Consider the following 24,668-nt stretch of genomic DNA (forward strand, 5'->3'; position numbering starts at 1 on the left):
TAGAGTGATACATGTTTACTTCATTCGGTTCCTAACTCTTCCAGGATAAGACAGTATGCACGAAAAGGCCACTGCAGTCATTTTTTTTTAGCTTTACCAGTACATTAATGTTCTGATAACAAAAGAGGGAAAAAACGCAACACCCATATTACTTCAGATGTTTCACTCCCAATGGCACACTTTATAAAATCAACACGATGGTTTTGATAGTTAATGGTTAAATGCTTGCTTCTGAGTTGGATTAAGATTGAAATAAAGCATTGTTTGCATTATTGCAGTTGCTGGGTTTAAAATCACCATTTAAAATCATTGCTAAGATGATATAATGCCCTGAGTAACATGTATGCAGTAGAGGGCTGCATTTCTCATCATGTTATGAATAAAATTTTGGCTCTCTATAAATGAAGATGTTGATGCTATTTTTGTTCAGTTGGTTACTCAGATCAACGATTCCTCCATTTTTAGGGAAGAAAAGCATTATAAGGAGGAAAAGCGGCAATGATAGTATCAGTTTGGTCTTAATCACATTTGGACAAGCTCCAACCTCTTCCCCTTGAGCAAGCCAGTCATGGCATTATATCATCGATAGCAGCTGTCAGATCATGAAGAGTTCAAACCATTGGAAAGAATATTTGTTATGCACAAAGCAGAATAATAATGAAAATGTTCACTTTCAATAATGAACAACACTTTGAATTTCAGTATCTGCTTCATTTAGGTGTTGAATTGAAATAGCACTTTGGTAACAACTTGACTTTTTCCATTTGGTACTACAACCTCCAAATATGATTATTTTATGATTTTGCCTTCAGAAAAAAATTCTGTTAGTTAAAACGTTAAAAGTGAATGCACTAATTTTGAAAGGCATAACTTTCTGGTTTTACTGATCCAGCCCAGAACAAATGGATCCTCACCTTTAAGTGTCAAGCTAAATAATCCATCTGTATAATTATCAGTTAAAGTTATTTGTGACAAGGTGGCATCCATATTGAGTCAACTTATTCTTATTTCGCCATGGCAAGACAAATGGAGGGAATAAAGCTGTCTTACAGTTGCATTAGATAGAGCTTGGCACGATCTTTTGACCAAGAAAGGGAGTTATTAATACAGTTTAATCAGAAATGGAATTGTTTTCCTCAGGCAGGAATGACAGTATTTTGTATTAATGGCAAACCTTTAACTTGGCATTACTTAGTCACTGTTTCTCCATTGGATCCTCTCTGTTTAACCTTGGTAGTGTCCTGCACTGTGGGCTTTAGCCCTCACCTAGGCTTCTCACTGATTTCTTATGATAACAATAGAAGTCATGAAGCATTTACTGAGACTCTTGGTATGAAATTGTCTTTCAAGATAAGACTATGCACGCTCAACTAAGACTATTAACACTCATGCATTACATGGAATATATTTAATAATGTGCATGCACTGGTTATACAATTGGCAGTACAGGAACAATTCTTAAGCATTTACTTTAAATGTTTTGACTAATATTAGAGACATAGTTTATGAGATGGGCAAGGTAGACAATTCAGACAAATCATTCCATTTCAATTGTTTGAGCAAACAATTTTTCTAGTATTTCGTTTATGTTTTAAGTATGTGTTTATGGTTTATCTTTTCTGTGACACTATATCATATGTTTTTATTATCAGGATTACACGAGGACAGTATAGAACCTCATTAGTACAGTGTATAAGCCTATATTAACTTGCAACAAAGGAAATTTAAGTCATTGTTAAGAAATTCATAGTTCTATATTGAAGCTCATCTAAGCATAATACTCCTTATCATGACAGTACAGTCCCTCTTAAGTTCAATCGACTTAGACAAATGATTGATGCACAAATTGAAATCGTTCAATCAGACAGTTCTTGATAAGTGCTGCTATGTGGGCTAAGCAGCATTTCTATCAGATTGTTTGACTTCCTTCAGACATTTCCTTTCTTAAAACGCTTCACTTATTCCAGCAAAATACAATACGTATCAAGTTGGTAAGTGCTACTCTCTATGGCTGTTTCACCTCCATCCTCTTTTGTTTTCCTTCAAGTCATCCAACACATTCCAGCCATTCTGTGACAGAGTTGGTTTAATCTTGGCATCGCTAGCAGATGCCCATCATCTGATGGAGAAATACCAATATTTCCAGGTAGAAAAGAGAAGAATAAGTGTCACAAGTCTCTGAGATGATGTTGAGGCTATCCTGTTTCATGTTTATTGTCTGCTGACACCAGTAAATGACAAAAACAACACTCTTGTATAACTTTAAATGATATTTGGAAACTTTGGCACAAAACCGTGTGGATCTATTGCATTATGTCTAACCTGGATTTGTTAGTCAAGATTATAATTGGATATATCTCAGCATGAACTGTTTGGATCTTTTACAGCAGTGGAAAAATCATGAATTCAGGCACTTTCTGGTTTACTAAGTTACTTAATTTGAGTGTAAAGTGTTAAAAAGGCCTTGTATTTATGTTGAGTTAACTGATTATAATAGTTATCATTTAGACATATTGTCCAAAATGTGTCTCAAGGTTCATCTTCCTTGCTTTCACGTATGTTTGAACTAAATCTACCTGACATGATATGGTTAAAAATCCACGACAGTAAAGTGCCTATGCTCAGCCTGCTTCTGTCAGTGAAATATTTGTGATACAATGCTGTGTTGCCACTGAAATATCATTAATTATTGAGGAATTAATTTGCACACTCTCACTGAACAATGTGCTAGTCATTGGAAGTTACTTTTCAGGTGAAAAAGGGAGATTTGTTTTTTATACCTAAATGCTTTAGTGCGATTAGATGAATGATGGTATGAACTTGTGCCAGTCTTCATCCGAGTGTACAGTGCAGTCTACAATTTAGTTGGAATAACCACACCTCACCACAATAAAGTTGATGATCTGTATGAGCAACATAAACTGCCTGAATGAATGGTTTATAAAGACCCGTATCTACGTAAAGCTATGAAAATGTATGGGCTGCATCTGCTGATTTATGCATTGCATACTCTGCCCATTGGCATGCTTCTGTAGGTTAAAGTAAACTCTCAAAATATTTACTGTAGATTAAAAGCGTACCCTTAGTGAAGTGTGATATATTCGTAGTGGGCTTCAATAGTAAGTATACAAACTTTGATAACCCCAATTAAAAACCTTCCTTAACATTTGTTCTCTAAACTGTTACAGAGATTCTGTTTTCTCAATATAGGAATGATGAAAGGTGCTTGCTTAGAGGAAGGTCTAGGATCTCTTTACTTTCTGTCTTTTATCTACAGGTGTTTTTTTTCCCAATTCTTGTCCTGATGGTGACAGCAATACTAAAGGAATGATTTGAATTGCCCAAAAATTTATTTGAAGCCACATGGTCATTTATCATTGGATATAATCTTTGGAAAAATAAAGAAAAAAAAAGCACACATGAAAGACAAGCACAACATTAAAAGGTACACTTTCCCATAGATGGTACCTGTTTATTTCAGGGCTATGCAAAGACAAGTGTTAGATTTAATTGATGTCAGCATGGTGCCCAAAGCTTTAAAGAAATAACACTTGGAATATTTTGTTTTAGCTAACAGCAGTGAGAGAATATTCGGTTAGCGACTATGTAGAGATATCAATGATTTTATTCCACCCTCCCTTTGCACAGCCCAGCTACATTGTTACTTTATCAGCTCCAGATACAGTTCAGATTTCAGAAACCTGCTGAATGAATCCTTCTCCATCAAATTCAGCACTCTCTTCTGAGCCAGTTCAAAGGTTGAAGGTGAAGGATCAACAAGGCTCTTCACGGTCATCTCCTTGGTGTAGTGATCAACATTGATCTGCAGAACAGGAGGTGAAAACTCAAGATGTGTACTTGTTAGATGTGAAGCATCATTTTTGGAACAGGAATGTTCATTAAGAATCTTTGGGTTAAAGTCAGATTTTTTTGTTGTGGTATTATTTTGTTTGATGCAGTGCTTTTGCCTGAAACATCAATTCTCCTGCTCCTCGGATGCTGCCCGACCACCTGATGATATCTGCCACCTCTGCTAGTATGTGGCACAGACTATAAAAAATTATTTGTGAAAGTTTACTCCCACGATTCCTCCTTTGTCTATATTGTGTCAAGCTGCTATCTAAAAATCAGTGGTCAAGTCAGACCACTAGTGAGTGAGTCTAAATAGAAAAGGTACATGGCTAATTAACAAGATGGATTGCTAAATGATATCAATCAGTACAGTTTACATTACTAGTCAGGCACTTTCGGGAATGGTACAGAATTACGAAGGACTTTTGGGAATGGTACAGAATACATCTGCTTCCTGCAAAGGCGAGCATAGAATCCCTGTCTTCATCCAAAGACTGCATGCAACATAATTAGATTGGTCAGAGTTACTGATCAGCCATGACTTTAGAGACTGATGGAGCAGGCTAAAAGAGTTGAAAGACTACTCCTGCTCCTAAATTTTACTTGGGCAGTGCAACTTTAACATTCAGGACCATTACTCTATGGAACACTTGCTTTAAAATCAAGTACATTTGGAAATTCAGCATGGTTAAAAATTGAACGTTTCATGTGATCTTTGCATTCAGAGTATTTCTGAAGACATAGCACTATAAGCAAACCTAGAAATGCACTTCATGCACACTATCAACATTATCATGAGGATTATTTATTTCATGATAAGAACGTTTATGGATGTTTATAAAGGCTTTCTCAAGTGGAATAAGGATTATATTTTGTCTAGTTTTCCTATAAAGTATGAATTAATCATGTTATGAAAGCATGTCCTGCATTCTTATTTGTAAGTAGAGAATTATTTTGTGAGCAGAGTTTACAATGGAGATCTTCATAATAACTGACCTCAAACTTACAATATGTCAGCAACTGTCCCTTACACTGCCACTATGTTTCATAACTCTATCAATGTGGAGTCCCAATACATTCCAGGTGTTATGATGTGCATGGTGTCTGATCACCATTGACTAATCTTCTCTGGGGTTATGATATAATTTTAACATTACCTCTTGCAGAAAGGCCTTATTGTTTCCCAAGGCAAATAAAACTTTCTGGTCTTGGAACACTACGGATGGAAATAATGCTTTAATAATATCTAGTCTCTGTTACTGCTTTTCATGTTAGAACCAACTGATTTGTTTTTTGATAGTTTTATAATGAACCAGATCAATCACTGCAATGCATAGAAAAATGACATGAGCGTTCTGATTTCAAATCTGAAGCACAAAGCTATTAAATGCTGATTAAATTGTATTCTTCACTAAAATGACTTCCTTGATGAAGTGAAAGCCAGCAATAACTGTGTGAAGGGAAATAATAATAGATTCCCCATGTTCAGTTAGAAAGAGAGTAGTTCCAACCATCCAGCTCAGTAACGTCCTCATGATCCGGCCCATCCCATCTGTCCACACCTTCCTTCCCACCTTCTGCTCCACCGTCCCCTCTGACCGGTTACCTTCCCCCTACCTCCATCCACCTATTGCACTCACAGCTATCTTTCCCCCAGCCCTAACCCCCTCCCATTTATCTCTCCACCCCCGAGGCTCCCAGCCTCATTCCTGATGAAGGGCTTTTGTCTGAAACGTCGATTTTCATGCTCCTCAGATGCTGCCTGACCTGCTGGGCTGTTCCAGCACGACACTCTCGACTGCTATATTTCCATGTCAAACAAAGGCACATTTGCACCTTCTCCTCTGTGGATTGACCAACCTCTTTTGGAGCCTCTTTTTCAATGAAATCCTCATAGATCTTCTTTGCCTTGGAAGCCAGCTTAATGGGTGATTTGGTTGCTTTGTAGTCCTCACAGGCCATCCAGAACTCAATGTTCTCCTCGCTATGTTCTGACTGGAGGAAAGATTTGAAGGCAGCCTGCCCATCTGGAAACAAATCAGTGGAAAATATCTTTCTAAGTTTATCATGTTCACCACAGCCATCAGCTGGAATAGATTAAATGAGAAAATTTCATGATTTAATCACAAACACTTTCATTCTACTGTCGATTAAATCTGGCTACGGTGTTTGACATTCTTGGCCATATGTGGTTGATACCATATATGAGAAAGTTTGGTAACTGTTTTGATATGGACCATTGCGGTGAAAAACGTTGTCCAGATGTCAGCAAAGGGCAAACAACACAAGAGATGACCAACCAGCATCCCCTGATGTGAGCAACATTTGTGTTCAACTCTGCAGTTCAGATAACCACAGATTAAAATCTGTTGTTTGCGTTCAAAAGTTTTTATAAGACACATCATAAAATGTCATTTCAACAAATGCCAATGTTTTGACATGTCTGGTTTCAGTGATCTTTTGAGCGCCAGAATGTTATCAATGTAAAATTAGGAGGAGAAATTCCATAAACCTGGATGGCAGGCAATTTTTTATGAGGTTTAATGGTCTGGGTGCCGTAGCTGAAGAAATAGTATAACCCTCTCGGCACTGCAATGTGCCTGCCACTGCGCCTCACTGAAGGCAATGGGAAGGAGCTACTGCTTGGCAGATAGGAGTAAAATGTCAGTGACAGGATGCTGTTGAAGAGAACCTCAGGAATGATCTCCATCTGTCTGCTTCCAAGAGGAGGGTATTTCAGAAGGGGCTTGCAATTGGCCAGGGTGAGCTTGTCTCAAGGAAGATCTGCGTGCTCTTCCCAAAACTTACCCTTTCTGACCTAATTGCTCACTTCAGATTGTCATCACCCGGTGCACTCAAACCACTACTTAAAACAACAGTAGTGTGATTTGTTTTTCATTGCTAGAAATACTGAATATTACTTTGTTAAGCTTTTCTAAAAATTATGTACATTTACATAGAATTTACAGCACAGAAATAGACGATCTGGCTCAATGGTTTTATTTCAACAACCTACACGAGCCTTGGAGTACCTTATTTATGAACCCCTCTCAGTATACCATTCTATTCCTTTTTCTGATCTGTATTTGCCTATCTTCCCAAATATATTTATACTATGCATGTCAACAGTGGTAGGACGTTCCACATTCTAACTGAGCAAATGCACTTTCCCCTTTCTTCCGTACCAACTTATTAGTGGCTATTTTATATTTGTAGCCGCTGGTTTTAAACAATTCACAAGTGGAAACATCTTTGCAACATCCATCAACCCTCCATATAATTATATGGAGCTCCATCAGGTCATTCCCCCAGTCTTCCATTTTCTAGAGAAATTATCCTGCTCATCTTTCCTGCTAATTATAAATCCTCAGTTGTGGTACAATTTATGTAAATTATTTTTACTTCTTCTGCAATGTCGCTATATTTTGTAACAAGAAGAGAAACACTGTGTACAGTATGCCATGTGATCTAACTAAGGTTCTTTATATATTTCCCATAACATTTAAACTTTATCCCTATAAGCGTGAACCTGAGTCCTTTGCATTTTGGGGAGCTAATAATTTTTGTGAATTGTAAATACATACCCTCAAATTCCATTTGCTCCTTTGTCCCATTTGGAAACTTATTTTACAAGGGATATGTAAGCTCCTTAATCTTCCTATCAAAATGCACCACGACACTTGTTTATAATAAAACGCCTTTATTATTTACACTCTCATCCCACAAAGATTATTAGTACCTTAATTTATGAAAATGGTTTCCAAAACATGAATTATGCCTCCCCAATTTATTATCATCCACATATTAAAATTGTACTACCAAATACAGAAGATTTACATGTTCCTTTTAAATGGTAGAATGAATTTGGGGAGTCAGGCACATAGTTAGGTTCAGCAGAATTTCCAGCTTCTGATTTGCTCTCGTAGCCATAGTAACTGTACAGCTGGTCTGCTTAATTTTCTGGTCAATGGCTAAAATGTTTTTAATGGGGCATTTGATGGTAGTTGTCGAATGTCATGGGAAGGAAGTTAGACATATGCTTGCCTGGCAGATGCTTGCCTGGCATGAATATTATGTGCCAATTAGCTCCTCAAACTCAACTCTGGGTCTTGAACTGCTTCATTATCTGAGGAGTTGCCAGTGATATTGAACAATAAGACCATAAGACCATAAGGCATAGGAGCGGAAGTAAGGCCATTCGGTCCATCGAGTCCACTCCGCCATTCAATCATGGCTGATGGGCATTTCAACTCCACTTACCCGCATTCTCCCCGTAGCCCTTAATTCCTTGTGACATCAAGAATTTATCAATCTTCTGCCTTGAAGCATTTAGCGTCCTGGCTTTCACTGCACTCTGCAGCAATGAATTCCACAGGCCCACCACTCTCTGGCTGAAGAAATGTCTCCGCATTTCTATTCTGAATTTACCCCCTCTAATTCTAAGGCTGTGCCACGGGTCCTAGTCTCCTATATTGAAGTTGTATGAGTAAAATCTTTGCAGATGCCATCAAGTAAGAAGGCAGCCTGAATATTAGAGAAAGATTCAAGCATGTCTATGGGCTGTGTGCTGAAAGATGAAATTAGGAAGGGCATCTGGGTGTCTTTGGGTCAGCATGGACTAGATAGGTTGAACAGCCCCAACTGTCTTGTTTTTATGGTTCTGTGTAAGAGGAATTAAATCCAATCTTTCCTTTCTCTTTGGTACTTTCCTGTAAAAGAACGATTTGCACAATTTAATCTGGTCATTGTGAAATAAATTGTTTGGAACCAAGGAAATGGAATACATGTAAAATGGAATCACAGTACAACATACTGATCAAGAAAATAACCTGCGAATTACAGAAGATAAATTAATTTACTTAAGAAAAGTAGTAAATAAGTATCGGATTTCATTATTAGCGGGATTTTTTCAATGAATTAATTAGGTCAGACATTAATTTGACCCAATCGATGTTCACTTCTGGGAAGGAAAGAAAATCTGGCTGGAAGGAAATATTAGAAAAATTGAGCTTATTTGCTTTGGCAAAATGAGGAAACAGAAGATTTAACAAGTTTGAAGATGGCTAATTGTTTTATTGATAAAGGGTAAAGTTATGAGGAACATTTAGTAGATAAGAAGGTAAGAATAGGAACAGAAGCCAGGTACAATCATACAGTCGCATCCTCCGAAAATCTTCAGCTGTTCAATTACATCAGACTGTTTCTATCTTGAAACTGGCTCTTTCAACTTTTTTTTGTCATTTTCTGTATACATTCAAAAGAAGAAAAAAATTTCAATGTAACAGTAAGAAAACGATAGTACTTCTGTCGCATCACATTCCATTCACAGATGATTCTAAACACTTCACAAACAATGGTTTATTTTTTGCAAGTGCAGTCACTGTTTTGAAGGGAGATGCAGCAACCAAATGTACAAATCAACCTATCACATTAAAATTTGGCAGTAAAATTGTGGCTGTAAGCACTGCTTTTTGAGGTATCTTGGCTATTGGAGAGGTGATTTCCTCAAATTCCAGGAGCAGTAATTACTGTTTTATATGCTGTTGCATTGTTTTGGAACTGTGGGGGAGAAAGATCAAAACAGCGTCCTTTAAGGTGTGATGGTGATAGGTTGGAGTGGAAGGTGGAGTGGATACGTGGGAAGGAAGATGCACAGGTAGGACAGGTGGTGTTGAATTGGCAGGTTGGATCTGGGATAAGGTGGGGGAAGGGAGATGAGGAAACTGGTGAAATCAACATTGATTCGGTGTGGTTGGAGGGTCTCAAGATGGAGGATGAGGTGTTCTTTCTCCAGTTGCCATTTGGCTAGGATTTGGCAGTGGAGGAGGCCCGTGACTTGCCTGTCCTTGGCAGAGTGGGAGGGGGAGTTGAAGTGATCAGCCACAGGGCGGTGGGGTTGTTTAGTACCCCAAAGATGTTCTTTGAAACATTTCACAAGTTGGTGTCCTGTCTCCCCAATGTAGAGGAGATCACATCGAGAGCAATGGACACAGTAGATGAGGCATTTGGAGGTGCAAGAAAATCTCTGCCAGATGTGAAAAGATCCTTTGGGGCCTTGGATGGAGGTGTGGGTGCACCTTGACGTCACACTTAGTCAAATGTTGCCTTGATGTTAGTTACTCTCATCTCACCTTGGGATTTCAGCTCTCATGCCTATATTTGGACTAAGGCTATAATAACATGTAGAACTGAATGGTTCTTGTGGAGTACTCAAATCTGAGCATTCATGAGTGGTTCAGATTAGATTACCTGCAGTATGGAAACAGGCCTCTTTGGTCCACACTGACCCGCCGAGGAGTAACCCACCCAGACCCATTCCCCTACCCTATATTCATCCCTGACACTATGGGCAATTTAGCGTGGCCAATTCACCTGACCTGCATATCTTTGGACTGTGGGAGGAAACCGGAGCACCCGGTGGAAACCCACGCAGACACGAGGGGAATGTGTAAACTCCACACAGACAGTCGCCCGAGGCTGGAATTGAACCTGGATCTCTGGGGCTGTGAGGCAGCAGTGCTAACCACTGAGCTAGCGTGCCGTCCCTAAGTAAGTATTCCTATTCAACTGTCCAATTATTGCACCATGAATCTGCTGATGATTGAGAACAGATCGGTGGTACAGTAATTGGTCAAATTGAATTTATCCTACTGTTTGCAGACAGGATTCAGCTGGGCAATTTTCCACTCTGGGTTGATGTCATTGTTGTAGCTATACTGGAACAGCTTGATTAGGGGATTGCCCAGTTCAGGAGCCTAGGCCATCGGCACTGCAATCCGGTTATTAGCAGGCTCATAGTGTCTACAGCCACTTCTTGATACCATGTAGAGTGAATTAAATCAGCTGAAGAGTGGATTCAGCTCTGGTGGAACCTTTAGTAGTGAGTCAAGCCAGCTCATCCAATGGGCACTTCAGGCTGAATGTGATAACCTTGTCTTTTTCACTGATAGGCTGAGTTCTGCAATCATTGAAGATGAACATATCCAAATCCATCCCCCTCCTCCTGTGGGTTGTACAATCGTCTGTCGTCTTTCACAACTGGATGTGACAGTGCAAAGCTTTGATCTGATCTGTTTGTTATCAGATCATTTATCACTGTCTACAGAGTGAGGCTTCCCTTTGAACGTACACGCAACCCAGAGCTGTAGCTTCACCAGATTAGCGCCTTATATTTAGATATGCCTGATGTTACGTCTGACATAGTCTGCTGCCACCCTCATTGAACCAGGGTTGCTGCTTGGCTTGAGGGTCATGGTGGGGTGAAAGATATATAACCAGACCACGAAATTACAGATTGTGGTGGAATGTAATTCTGCTACTGGGTCATTTCGCTATCATAAAAGTGCTAAATGAAGACAAGATGTTGTTATTATGCTACACCAAAAAATCTATGTTCTGAAAGAAACATAAAGTGACCACATTTTTTGAGATTTTTAAAACGGATTATCAATAAGGATTTCTTACAGTTGTTCATCAGAAGCTTCTCCAGAGATTCACGCCACTTCAGTGCCTCTAGTGGGGAAGGCCTACAAAACAAAACAATGTATTATTTTAAGAAAGTAAAGACTCACATGTTCAACCCACTTTCAAATGGCAGTCATTAGATAAACAGTATGACTGAATAAGTGTAGAGATAAATTTGCGAAATAGCTGTTGTGGTTTATTGGATATTATGAATACCAGCAGGTGATGAATTTTATTTTCATATCTTGATATTATACTTCCCAGAACAATGGAGAGTGTCTCCCTCAAAACAGCAGCTTGTATCTATACAGCTCTAGCAACATTCTCCTGGAGTGATTCACAGAGGCATACATCAAAATGGTTGCTAAGCTAAATACTAAAGAGGCATTTTGGCTCACCTTATTTGGGTTTTGTGCATTGCCACAGATATTAATGAAGTTTTTTTTTGGCTTCTCTGTGCAGTTAAAATATACTTGGTATGTCTTGGTTTAGTTTAATTGAGCAGTCCTACCCACCAGGAATTTCATACGCAGCAAGCTTCAAAATTAGTTTCACTGCCTTCATTACAACATCTTTAGCATCAGTTTTACCATCAAAAATAACTGAAAGAACTGGGAATGCTGTAAATCAGAAACAAAAGCAGAAATTGCTGGAAAAGCTCTAGCAGGTCTGGTAGCATCTGTAGAGAGAAAGCAGATGTAATATTTTGGATCAAGTAGCTCTCCCTTAGAGCTGATGGTAGCCAGGAAAATGTCATTTTATGTACAGAAGATAGGGGCAAACGGGTAAAGAGGAAACAATAGGTGAGAATAAAGCCCAAAAGAGAGAGAAGAGTTGGAGTAGATAACAATCTGGCACAAGAGGGTGAATTATTAGTGTCAACGGTGTATTGTGTGTAATAGCAAACTATGTGATAACAAGGTCTGGTGTGTGGGGATTGGGGGGGGGGGGGGAGAAGGACATGGGAGGGTTTAAGCACTAAAGTTATTGGACTTGATATTGAGTCCAGAAGGCTGCAGGGTCTCCAAGAGGAAAATGATGTGCTATTTGTCCAGGTGGAGTTTCACTTTGCTGGAGCACTGCAGCAAGCCTGAGATAGAGATCGTCAAACCATAAACCATAACCATCAAAAATATTGGGTTTGCGAGTGTTCCACACAGCAGTATTGAACAAGGCAAATATTTTGTGACATTACATAACAACCTCATTTCTCCAAATGAGACGGGCAAGGACTATTTTGTTTAGATAACTGATCATTTGGATAACTGATCTGATTGTAAACAAAGAAAGCATTTATGAGATCATGTTCGGATAATCCGAAATTCAGATAATTGATGTTTGGATAAGCAAGGTTATTCTGTATAATGCTCTTTCCTATCAGATTCTGATCATACTGTTTAATCTTACCAAAAGTTCCAGCTTTCTAATTGTGAAATTCATAGCCAACGTTTATGGACTTGAAATTCTTCCGCCAGGAGGTAAAAGTAAGCTATTGTTAAATTCTTGCAGGGCAGTTTGCTTAATTATTAAATTCATAATTTAGGTGGAACTGAAAAGACAGCCATTTCTTGCTTACAAGAATTTGACCTCTACAGTACATTTTGTCAGGTAGATGAATTTATTTGTTCAAGATAGTCCTTTCCCCCATCTAGATATTGTGCCACACACCTGTAAAAGTTGTGGTGATTATTAACACATGGCTTGCTCCAGCAGATAAATGGGAATATCCTTAATACAAGGACTGCCAATGAAATCACCAGCGTTTTTCTCTGCATTGTTGTTATTTATTTTATTCATATGCTCTGAATCTTTCCACACTTAGGCAAACAGGAATACTACCAGTTACAAAACATACAAAATGGGCGGTATAGTGGTTAGCACTACTGCCTCACAGCACAGGGACCCAGGTTCGACTCCAGGCTCGGGTAACTGTCTGTGTGGAGTTTGCACATTCTTCCTGTGTCTGCATGGGTTTCCTCCGGGTGCTCTGGTTTCCACCAACAATCTAAAGATCTACAGGATAGGTGGATTGGCCATGCTAAATTGCCCATAGTGTTCAGGGATGTGTAGGTTAGGTACATTAGTTAGAGGTAAAGGTAGAGTAATAGGGTAAGGGAATGGGTCTGGGTGGGTTACTCTTCGGAGGGTTGGTGTGGACTTGTTGGGCCGAAAGGCGTTTCCACACTGTAGGGATCCTATTTCACTTGCTCCAACCGTATGTAAACCAGAAAGCAAACAGCTTTCTCTCAGTAATGATCTGGGACCCACTGGGAATGCATTCACAATTTTTATAGTTTGTTCCCAAGATTTTCTATTTCCTGCATCTTATCATGTCATCGATATTACTGCCACTGAGATTAAAGGAATAGTCTTCACATCCTAGTGATTAATTTAACCCACTTTTTGCCTTTCGCTGAGAAAGTTGTGGGTTTAAATCCAGTGCCAGAACTTGAATGTAAAATCTCTAGCTACATTGTTGAAACAGTGGTTTAGATCAGACATGAAACTGGAGCATTAGTCAAATGAATCTAAAAAGGTCTAATGTATGATTTGAAGAGGAATTACTGGCTAATGTGCCTCCCGTAGCTTCATCAAAAAGAGACTAGAAGGTCACTTATTGGAGATCTGTAGGATTTTGTAGACATAATGCAATGTAACTTCCAATTTTTCATTCTTATGGAAATTACTTTCAAAGATGACATGTTGTATTTGGCGTTTTGCACACATTTAACACAGAAGAAATGCAAACAGTCAGAAATGAATTATCTTTATTTACATGAAATCTGTCAGCAGATAGCAGTCAATACTAAATCAGGATTACAAAGTGCCTTTTTATGTGTCGAGCAGGATTGAATTATTCATTATTAAGGGCAGGTCAGTATTCCAAATACAAGGAGGCTTGAGATAATCTTTTCCTCTCAACTGCTGTTGTGTTTTGATTGAAACTGTGTTTTATCCAGAATCAATTTTACATGAAATACTGTCTCGCCTTAGTATCAGATTAAGTGGCATTCAGGTTAATTTAGCAGGAAGTTGCTGCCTAGTTATTGCGGAGAGAAACACTCACTTCATGATCACCCACAGAGTGATTTCCAAAGGCCCACAGTGCACAATTCATATTTTTTCCCCTCAAAGAATCAGTCTCACGCAACATTGATTTTTGGATCATTAATCAGGACTATCCATTAGACAAGCAATTCTCAACAGTCCAAAATTTACTGTTCCAGACCAATGAACAGCGCACACGTAGGCTTGCCCTTGTCTCTAATCTTGACAATATTCGGTGCCACAAGTTATTGGAAGTGGGACAGGGAAATAGTGCACTCCCTTTACAGGAAATCTGGAACTTGAGTGATCCAGACAACCCACTGTGGAGCTCTTTAAATAATGAGATTGTAGGACTGCGAAGTAATCAGCACAAGGACAAAGGAGGAAACGTAAATCAGAGTGTTGAAGTCAATATCGAATCCAAGTACAGAAAATGGAATAAAGAGAGGAAAAACAGATTAGATTAAGACAAGCAAGGAAAAAGACAGTATAAAAATGTTTTTTTTAAAACATTTTCAATGATTAAAATCTAAAAGAACATGATTCTACACTTACCTTAGTTTTATTTTACTTATTTAACAGAAAAGCAACACATTAAGCTCTGATCCCCAACATCTGCAGTCCTCACTTTCTCATGGTTATTAATACGTCACAAGATTAAAACAGTACTTAACTGAAAATGAACAAGCCATGTGGTAAGTTTAGTTTGTATCTCCCATACATTTCATTATATTTTGATGTCGCATCAGACTGCACAATGTTACTTTCATAATGTTAATTACACATCAGCCCCTCTTCAGAACTTGCTGTGAAGCACTATTAACCTCACCATTATTTTGGCAGCAATTTCTGGCCCGTTATCTACCCAGTGATCAACAAAATCCATTTAGTGAACTTATTTTGACCTGTTATGAGAAGGCTCAATCACATGAAGATAATGTGAGTGTTTAATTCCAGAAAAAAACTCTGCTGATGTCAGATTCAGTGATGTGTCATGTGTGCAGATGTGATCAACAAAATGCTTGCTGATGATACAAACTATAACCATGACGGAGATTTAAATATTCACTTGAAATGTTTTGTCTCATTTGTTTGGGCTGAAGCCTCTATAATTATCATTTATCCCATATGAAAAATAAACCAGAAATTAGTATTTTAAAAACTGGAAAAATTCAGGGTCAATATGTTACTAGATGTAGATGAAAGTTTAGAATTCCTCATAAAAAAAGTGGCTGATCCTTTACATGTGAAATTTCTTTGAAAAAGAAGCATATATTTCATAATGGGAGAGTGAGTATCAAAATGAGTTTGAGGAATGTGTTTCTTTCCCTGGAATCTGGTTCCAAATGTAACTGTCGATGGATGAGGAGAAATTCCTCCATAAAATTTCAGTTGTTACCGACCCTGAATGTGATAAGGCAACGAAAATACACCCTGCTTTCTCCTTAACTTTGACCACAAAAGCATAAAGTGCTTAACTTGCTTTGGCTCCAAAGCTATCCAAATTTTATTTTATTTTATTCTGTAGCTAACTCTAAAGTTGTACTTGTGTGATCAGAAACTTGAATATAAGAACAACTGAAAGAACAGCTTATAAGAACACATTTATTATGACACCAGATAACCACACTAAGAAAAGACAAAAAAAACCCAAGTTCTCATTCTATTTTTTGAACTTCTTTCTCATTATTCTATTTTATTTTCTATTTCTTCATGTACCTTTTGTTTAATATGCTATTTTGTCTCTCCCTGGCATCATTACTACAGTGTTTTTTTGTGTTGCATTCTTTTCTATATCCCACTTAACTATCTGTTTTTGCCCTTCATTCTCCAGCTTTGTTTTTCTTATCTTTCTCATTTGCCCAGATTCAATGATCTCTGAGCTAATAGACTCCATGCTACCCTGAAATAGATGCTCATCTGATGCATCAATGGTAACTGAGATGGTGATGGTCGAGAGTGTCAAGTTCCTGGGAGTGATGTTCATCAAAAATCTGTCCTGATCCACCCACATCGATGTGATGGTCAAGAAAGCACAACAATGCCTCTACTTCATCAGGAGGCTAAGGAAATTCGACATGTCCACAAGGACTCCTACCAATTTTTATAGTTGTACCACAGAAAGCATTCTATCAGTGTGGTATGGCAACTACCCTTCCCAAGACCATAAGAAACTACAGAGAGTTGTGAATACAACCCAGTCCAGCACACAAACCAACCTTCCATCCACTGACTCCATCTACAATTCTTGTTGCCTTAGGAAAGCAGCAAATATAATCAAAGACCCCTCCCAATGTGGTTTTACTCTCTTTCACCCTCTTCCATCAGGGAGAAGATATAAAAGTTTGAACATACCTTTACACAGTTTCAAGAACAGCTTCTTCTCCACTATTATCAGACTTTTGAAAGGACCTCAAATGTTAATTCTAATCGTTCGCTCTCTCTCTCTCGTGTGTACCTTCTCTGCAGTTGTATTCTGTACAATGTTCTGCTACTAGATAACTTTTTAATGGAATAATCTACCTGTATAGTACGCAAAATATCACTTTCCACTGTTACTCAGTATATGCAACAACATTAAATCAACCAAAGCACCAACAGAATTAGGAATGGGAGTTCTTCATAATACCAAAAATGTAATTGCGTATTTCCCTCTGAAATCTGTGACATTCCTTTGGCAGTCTGGAAGCGAAAGATGCTTTCAGAAATGGATTGCCAAAAAAAAATGCATTCAGTTCAGGGTTACCTTAGAACATTGGTATACCTCTGGACATGGGTAAGTTGTTCCCTTAGATGGGAATAAGCAGAAGTATGTTTATTTACATTGTAGCAAATTTGCAGTTGTCATTTTGGAAATAAATTGGGCAAAGGTTCACGTTCATTGGTCTTTCCGTTCAACAAATATTTAGTAATTAGAACAATCTGGTTAAGGATTGTACAAAATCTGGAAATGAGAAAAGCAAACTACAGTTATGAAGTACTTGTTAACTGAAAGAAATCAACTTTGTCTTCTGTGGCTTTCTAAAATGTAAACAGCTGTTACCAGCAACCAACACTGCAATTTTGCTCAGAATTGCAATGTATTTGTAATATTGTCATAATATGTTTTCCACTACATGTAAGTTGGTATTAATTAATTATACTTGTTGCTGGCTCCTCCAAGCTGGCTTTATCTGTCTGAAAGTCTTTACAACCAATTAATGGGGAGAGATGGAGATTACCAGTGGGAAGGAAGAAAACAGATATTAAAAACAGAACACCTCTAATGGACTTGAATCAGTTGCACCACATAACTCAAAAAACCTAGGTATGCAACAAATCTTCAAAAAAAAAAGACAGCCAAAGCACAAGTGACATAATTGCATTTTAGAAGGGTTTTACAAGAAATTATGTTCTAAGTCCAATTGGCCCAAATACTTGCATCTTCCATTGATAAGGTCTCTCGCTCACCCTTTTTTCTTAAAAATAAAATGATCTTTTTCTTTGCTTTAACTAACTCCAATTTGCTGCTTGATTCCCGTTTCTTACTTTTAGGTATTCCAGCTTGTTTGTTCCATGATAATTGCTAATTACTGTAATGGCATGGATTGTTCTTGCTAATAAAAGGTACATCATGCATAATGCTGTATACAGCAACAATGCAGCCTGCTTCCATGTTCAAGCAACAGAGAAACAAGTTCATTAAAAAAGGTGCAGATACAGAACTGTGGTTCTTTGGAAAGATCCTTAACTATTTTACTACATGTCATTAGATATTCATAAATGCTAAAAGATTGTAATCACTTTTTATAACTTTAACAAGGATTATTTAAATTAATGCCAATTTCATTGTTTCTACCTTTCTGTCGATTCTATGAGTATGGAAAACTGCAGCTTTGTGTCTGAGGAGTTAGAAAGTAGTTCCTAATCAGGGTAAATCCATTTCACAAACTGGGGCTGATGCTGTTGACACTACCATCCCAATATAGTTTAAACCACATTTTGTGAGGCAGTAAAAGATTTTCGATTGAACCATGTTGAATGAACAATCCTAAAAGAAGAGTTACTTGCCTTATACAACAGCACAGCAATAGGCACAGTTTGCTTTTCAAGTGAGGTATAAATACTAAAGACTTTCAGAAACCCACAGAATATATCTGCTTTCTTCAGGTATTTGTACAGAACTCAACTGTCCTCACCAAAGACTGTGTGATGCCAACAGTTTGGCTGAAGCTCAATGTAACATGAACATTAACTCCTTCAGAATCAATAACTTATTTGTGTTTTATTAGTGGAATAAAAGAAATGAACTTATTCGTTTGAAGGCAAGACAAATTTCATTCCATGCAAAGGAGCAGATAGAAAAAACAATTGTTGGGTTCTTACTCAAATTCACTATTACTCTTCTTGTTGATTGTATTTGTAGCATTCTAACAACCATGATGCTTGCTTGTGCCTTCTAGTTATATATATGTAAGCTCTTTGTAATGATCTAGGAGATAGATCTGTGGTATTCTCTGTAATTTGCAGCTTTATCTCAATGTGACCTCCATCTAACATCAACAGATCATGTTAAATCATTGTCATTTGTTTTTCCATTATTTTGTATATGGAATAATCCATCACAGCAATGCCTAACCATTTAGAAAAAAACAGGAGATGCAGCTCAGCAGTAATTCACTTATGCAAGTTGCTTCAGGGGATTGTTGTGAAAGCAATGTGGTTTTATTTGCTGTAATCTGTTAAAACACAAAGTGTTCCCTTCAGGCAACAGTGTTTGTGCCAAGCAACTGAAGACATTAGAATCTGTTTCGCTGCATCGCAATCGTTTTATTTATATGTGTCAGGTTTGCTCACTGGATTACACTCTCTCTTCTAAGCCAGAAATTCCTGGGTTCAAACCCCATTCTCAGACTTGAGTGACACTTATGTTGTACAGAGGAAGTATAGACGCAACAGGGGATCACCAATCACAGGTGCAAGTTATATTTGAGGAAGGGCAAGAGCCTTTACCACGAAATCCTCAACTAAAACCAAGGAACCAAATATCTCTTCCCTCCTCTCCCATCTTTCCCTATCATTGCACTTGTTCAAGTCTCCAACTTTCCTGAGTTCTGATGGATGGTCATCGACCGGAAACGTGGGTGGAATTAAACGTGGTCAGCAAGGGGCTCATAATCCACAATAAAATCTTGTGCTGCCTACACTGACCTGACCTCTGAATATCCAGATATAAGGCTTCGGAGAGCTGCCAGCATTACTGCAGTGTCAGTATCGCCACTGAAAGAAGTGGCCACTGCCAACACTCTACTGGGATCTGGACAGAGAATTAGTCTTGGATCCCTCTGGAGAGAGCTAGGTGGAATGGGATGGAGTTTCCAGGGATCGACATGCTGACTGAGTTGGGGAGGAAGATCTAAAACAAAGCAGACAACTGACTTCCTTCATAAACCTCTCTGCACTACACTCCTTCCCCCTCTTCTAGGGGTGTGGTTTCTTAATTGGGCACAGAACGCATTTCAACCAGGGCTACCACCACCACCACCAGGTGGCCTCCATGGAGAATGTGACCTTCTCCTAGCCCAGCAAGAGGAGGCCAGCAATGGGCCTCCAGGCAGGAAAGTGCCCAAAAGTTTTTCTGCCCAGAATTAATTGCAGTGAAGCTGGATGGCTGTGAGATCTCCACCACACCTCCCTACTTAGATCAAATGGACCACTACCTTCGAAGCTGCCTTTTGGGGTGAATTAAGTTCTGCCTGTTCAATTTTTTCTTGCTCCATCAATGATACCTGAGCATTTCCAGCATTTTCTGTTTATAGATTATACAGCTGTCTATTTTATTGCCATTGTGCCATGGCTCTGTGCCATGTTTGCTGGCAAGTTTTCTTCACAAGTAACCTATTGGCTGTGATTGTGAAATGTTACAGTGGTGAAGCTAATCAGCTTGTCTCAATGTTGTGTTATTGGGCATGAATTTCCACATGATTGTTTAAAAGAGAGATCACATAACATGCTCAATAAATATTTCATCAAAAGTTGACTTCCTGATTTTTTTACGGCTACAATGGTGTGGCCAGGTGTTGAGAGAGTTTTCCTAGTGGAATAGAAGAAAGCTGGAGAACTTCCCTGTGGCTCGCTTTGGTTTGACTGACAAAAGCTGCTTTCTTAAGACTCTAGTCTGTAGGAACATTCCAGAAGACCTGCAGTTTCTGGATTGCATACTCCTGGCAGATTATTCACTAAACACTAGATGACCGCTAATGGATTTAACATGTCATATGCAACAACACTGCTTTGAACGGTTTCTGTTATTCTTTAATGGAATGTTCCAGAGTTCCTTAACATTAAAGTAGCTAATTATTGCCATGCCAGCATTAGTTTTTGTTTGGCCAATGAAGAAATCACACATGGCAAGGACAGATTATGTTCCGATATTAAGATGAAGCTTGAAGTTGAATTTGCATGATTCTTGGCAAAGTCCAAAACATCTCATTTCAGATTTCTGATAACCTAATCATCCGGAAAACATGCTCCATTCTGGATGTTATTCAGGAGGAAATTAAAGTTCTTGGAAACCAAAAAAACTGTTCTAAACAGTAACATTAAGACAAAGATGGATAGATTTTTGAACAGTAAACGAATTAAGGGTTATGGCGTGCAGATTGGTAAGTGGAGCTGAGTCCACGAGAAGATCAGCCATGACCTTATTGAATGGTGCAGCAGGCTTGCTGGGCCAAATGGCCAACTCCTGCTCTTATTCCTTATGTACTTATGTTCTTATTATTTACTGTCATTCTGAATGATCCAAATTGGCATGGTTAATAAAATTCAGTCAAGAATGGGCAAATTAAACAGACTACTTGGGGGTTAAATCCACCTAAATTCTAAATAGATGTACAAAGCAACTGAAATATTTATAGGATAACATTTCCTGGAATGTATCTAGATAGGCCTGCAGTTACACTTCCAATTTTCAGCATTTTTTTAACCATAATTAGTTTCTGGCGACAGTCTAAGATGGAATGCTAAAGAAATGATTGTTGACTTCAAGACTGTGTCTATTAGCAAAATCAGATATAATCCAGTTCAAAGCAGCCAATGTCCCAAATCTCAAATTCAACATTCTTTTTGTAAATAATGGTGTATTCCTTGCACTCTGATCTTCATCCACTTATATAAAAAAATTTATGAGTGAGCTGCGTGGTGGAATCTCATGCACTTGGAGGGATCTTCTATTAGGAGAGGCTGGCAAGGTTGGAATATCTTTTCCCTGAAGCATAGGACATTGAGGGATGACTTCATTGAGATTTATAAAATCATGAGAGGCATAGAAAAGCTGAACAGCCTTTTTGGCTGGGTTAGGAAGTCCAAACCTAGACGGCATAGATTTAAAGGTGAGAGGGGAAAGATTTAAAAGGCAAAAACAGAAATTATGGAAAAGCTCAGTAGGTCTAACAGCATCTGTGAAGAAAAATCAAAAGTCAATGTTTTAGGTCCAGTGACCCTTCCTCCGAACCATTAGGGGCTTGCTCTGTACCACATTTGTAGACAATTCTGAGGAAGGGTCACTGGACCTAAAACATTAACTTTGATTTCTCTCCACAGGCGCTGCAAGACCTGCTGAGCTTTTCCAGCAATTTCTGTTTTTGTTTCTGATTTCCAGCATCCATGGTTCTTTCAGTTTTTATTTAAAATTTAAAAGGCGCCTGATCAGCAATTTTTTCAGCCAGGTGGGATGTATATAGAATGAGCTGCCCGAGGAATTGAGAAAGGTGGATTCAATCACAACATTTAAAAGACATTTGGACAGGTACATGGATAGGAAAGGTTTAGAGGGATATGGGGGCCAAATGCAGGCAAATGGGACTAGTTCTGTTTAGTAAACCTGGTTAGCGCAGACGTGTTGGGCCGAAGGGTCTGTTTCCATGCTATATAACTCTTAAGTGCATGTATGTATCTCAATAATCCTGTCTTTGTGTGAAACCTGGGAACTAAATTGGAGTTAGAATAAAGGCCTTGCTGTTGGAGGTCCATAATTCTGGTTTTCAGTTGACCTTCAGTTTACATAGCTAATCTCAAAAATAAACAGGGTCTTAAAATGCTTCCAAGTAATGGTTAAGTAACATCAGAACCCCAGCACTATTTTTTGTTTGAACCTATCATATTCCTCATCCTGCTCATGGATGATGGTGAGATGGGCATTTTTAGCAGGGTTGAAATGGTGATCTGGAAGCAGATCTTGCAATTATGTTTTCCTTGTTTTGGAGAATCAGGCAATATGAACCCCGATGCCTTCTGTTACTTTATAACTTTGCTACCGAGAGCTGTTGTGTCATTCCCTTTGCACTGCTGGTATGTGACGATTGTTGGATTTCAATCCAACCCCAAGTGGTCGGCTGCCTATTAGCAGTATGTTTAATGCTGACAGTTTGCCTAGTCCGAACAAGTGAAAGCCAAGCAATAAAATGGTTTGTGTCTCCTTTCACCATCAAATAGGTTGACAACTCATCGTCTCACTGACTCAAAATGTACCTTAAAGATGAAAGATGCCCCAAAGTTTCCAATGGTGCAAGAGTCAGGGCCTGAATGGACCCAAAATCAGAAACAATATTTTGCAAAATAGACAGGGAGAGGTACTCCTGAACTTTATGCATGCTGTCCACCACAATAGCTAATTTGTTAAAATTGCATTCAAATACCTTGGTAGTTTTTTGGAAAGAATTAAACATCTTGTTTAAATCCTTAAATGGCCTGAGTAGGAACAATAACACTGAGCTTTTTAAAACAAGTTACCCTGTCTGTCTGTTTTTTCATTGCTCCTGTTACCTTAATGCCACCTACCAGCCGTAGTTTCACAGTAGTGTGAGAGGGAACTCATTGATTGCTTCAGTTTGTCATGGTGGAATCGGATAAGTCTAAGTTTGATGCTTAAACATTGATATTTGTACACACCCTGTGACAGTTAATAAAATTGTTCATGACTTCGACACAGAGTTTAGCTCTCTCCAAATACCAATAGTTTGGTAGATCACTAGAGTTTAAGTGTAACTTCTAGAAAATGTTTCAACTGAGTTTTATACTATTTTGCATAATCATCAGTTCAAGACTAACCCTTCTGCATTTTGTAATAGCAATAATTTTTCTATGTACTTAAACTTTTCAACCAGTACACTGCATTATCATCAACACAGTGTTAACATTATCAGTGGTGTTAAGGAAATAGTCAAATCTCTTCTAACCATGAAACTTGTTGATAGCAGTCTCAGAATAATTAGGCTTTGAAATTTTGACATTGTTTGCTCACAATAATAAGTGTAATAAGTCAACTGCTTATTAGACCTGTTCAGAACAGAATAGTCTAAAATCAACAAGAGGCTCAAGCCTTTCAGTTTCCTGTGGAAAAGTTATCAAATTCACTTTTTAGCAAATGGTTTTGTTTTGGCAAAAAATGAATACAATGAGCAATTGTTTCAACAACGTTTGAAGAGATTTAATACAAGATGAAAAATGTGGATTTATCAAACAATAACAATTATACACCCATATTTAATGGATAGAAGAGTGTCTACTTGCTGATTATAATAAATGAGCTTGATTATCATCTATTACCTGTGGGGCTTGGCTGATTTCTCAGCTTTATCTGAGTACGGGATGATGTACTCAGAGATCATCTCCGGCTTCTGCAGCAATATGCCTAACTTTGATTTTATTTCTTTGGCCCTGTAAGATAAAGCACAAAAATTAATGTTGTTGGTTGTTTACTTCATGAAAGATTAGATTTCCAAATATTATAATCAAACAGTTGGCGGATTGAAATTTGGACAGCTGTTTACTGTCATGTCTAAACTGAGACGATGTTGATGTTTATCTGGCTCTTCAACTCCCATGTAAAAATCATTCTTTCGACAAATTGAATAATCTCAAATCAATTTAGATGTCTACTTTTGTTTACTACAAAGCCTTATTTATAATCTCAAGCTTAAAATCTGGCTATAAAACAAAAACAAAAAGCATTGAAAGAGTTAAAAGTCACTTACTCACTACAAAAGATGGAACGTGGGAGTTCCACAAGGAACATTGTTGGGCTACTGTTCTTTGTAATTTATATTGTTTTGAACATAAGCAATCAAAAGTACAATGTTTATATTTGTGGAGGACACTAAGGTAGGTGGATGTAGTTGACACTGAGGAAGAAGTACAAGAAGAAAAGTAAACTTGTAGAATGGAAATGTATTTGAATATAGAGAATGGTGATGCAATGCATGTTGGTAAGGAGCCACAATGTCCACATACTCCTTTGAATAAGAAGAATCTATAATGGTAAG

General features: G+C 38.2%; 1 protein-coding gene across 1 annotated transcript in view; it reads right to left on the reverse strand.

The window, feature by feature from the left end:
- Positions 1-24,668, reverse strand: part of LOC122554580 (regulator of G-protein signaling 5-like) — a 46,850-nt gene continuing 22,182 nt past the window's right edge. The window contains exons 2-5 of the mRNA XM_043699841.1: positions 23,953-24,063; positions 11,317-11,378; positions 5,713-5,879; positions 1-3,823 (exon numbers count right to left, since the gene is read on the reverse strand). Of these exons, the coding sequence (XP_043555776.1) occupies positions 3,662-3,823; positions 5,713-5,879; positions 11,317-11,378; positions 23,953-24,063 (502 nt within the window). The 3' untranslated portion in view covers positions 1-3,661. The remainder of the gene's footprint in view (positions 3,824-5,712; positions 5,880-11,316; positions 11,379-23,952; positions 24,064-24,668) is intronic.

This window comes from Chiloscyllium plagiosum, chromosome 11 (genome assembly GCF_004010195.1).
Source record: "Chiloscyllium plagiosum isolate BGI_BamShark_2017 chromosome 11, ASM401019v2, whole genome shotgun sequence".
Classification (NCBI taxonomy): domain Eukaryota; kingdom Metazoa; phylum Chordata; class Chondrichthyes; order Orectolobiformes; family Hemiscylliidae; genus Chiloscyllium; species Chiloscyllium plagiosum.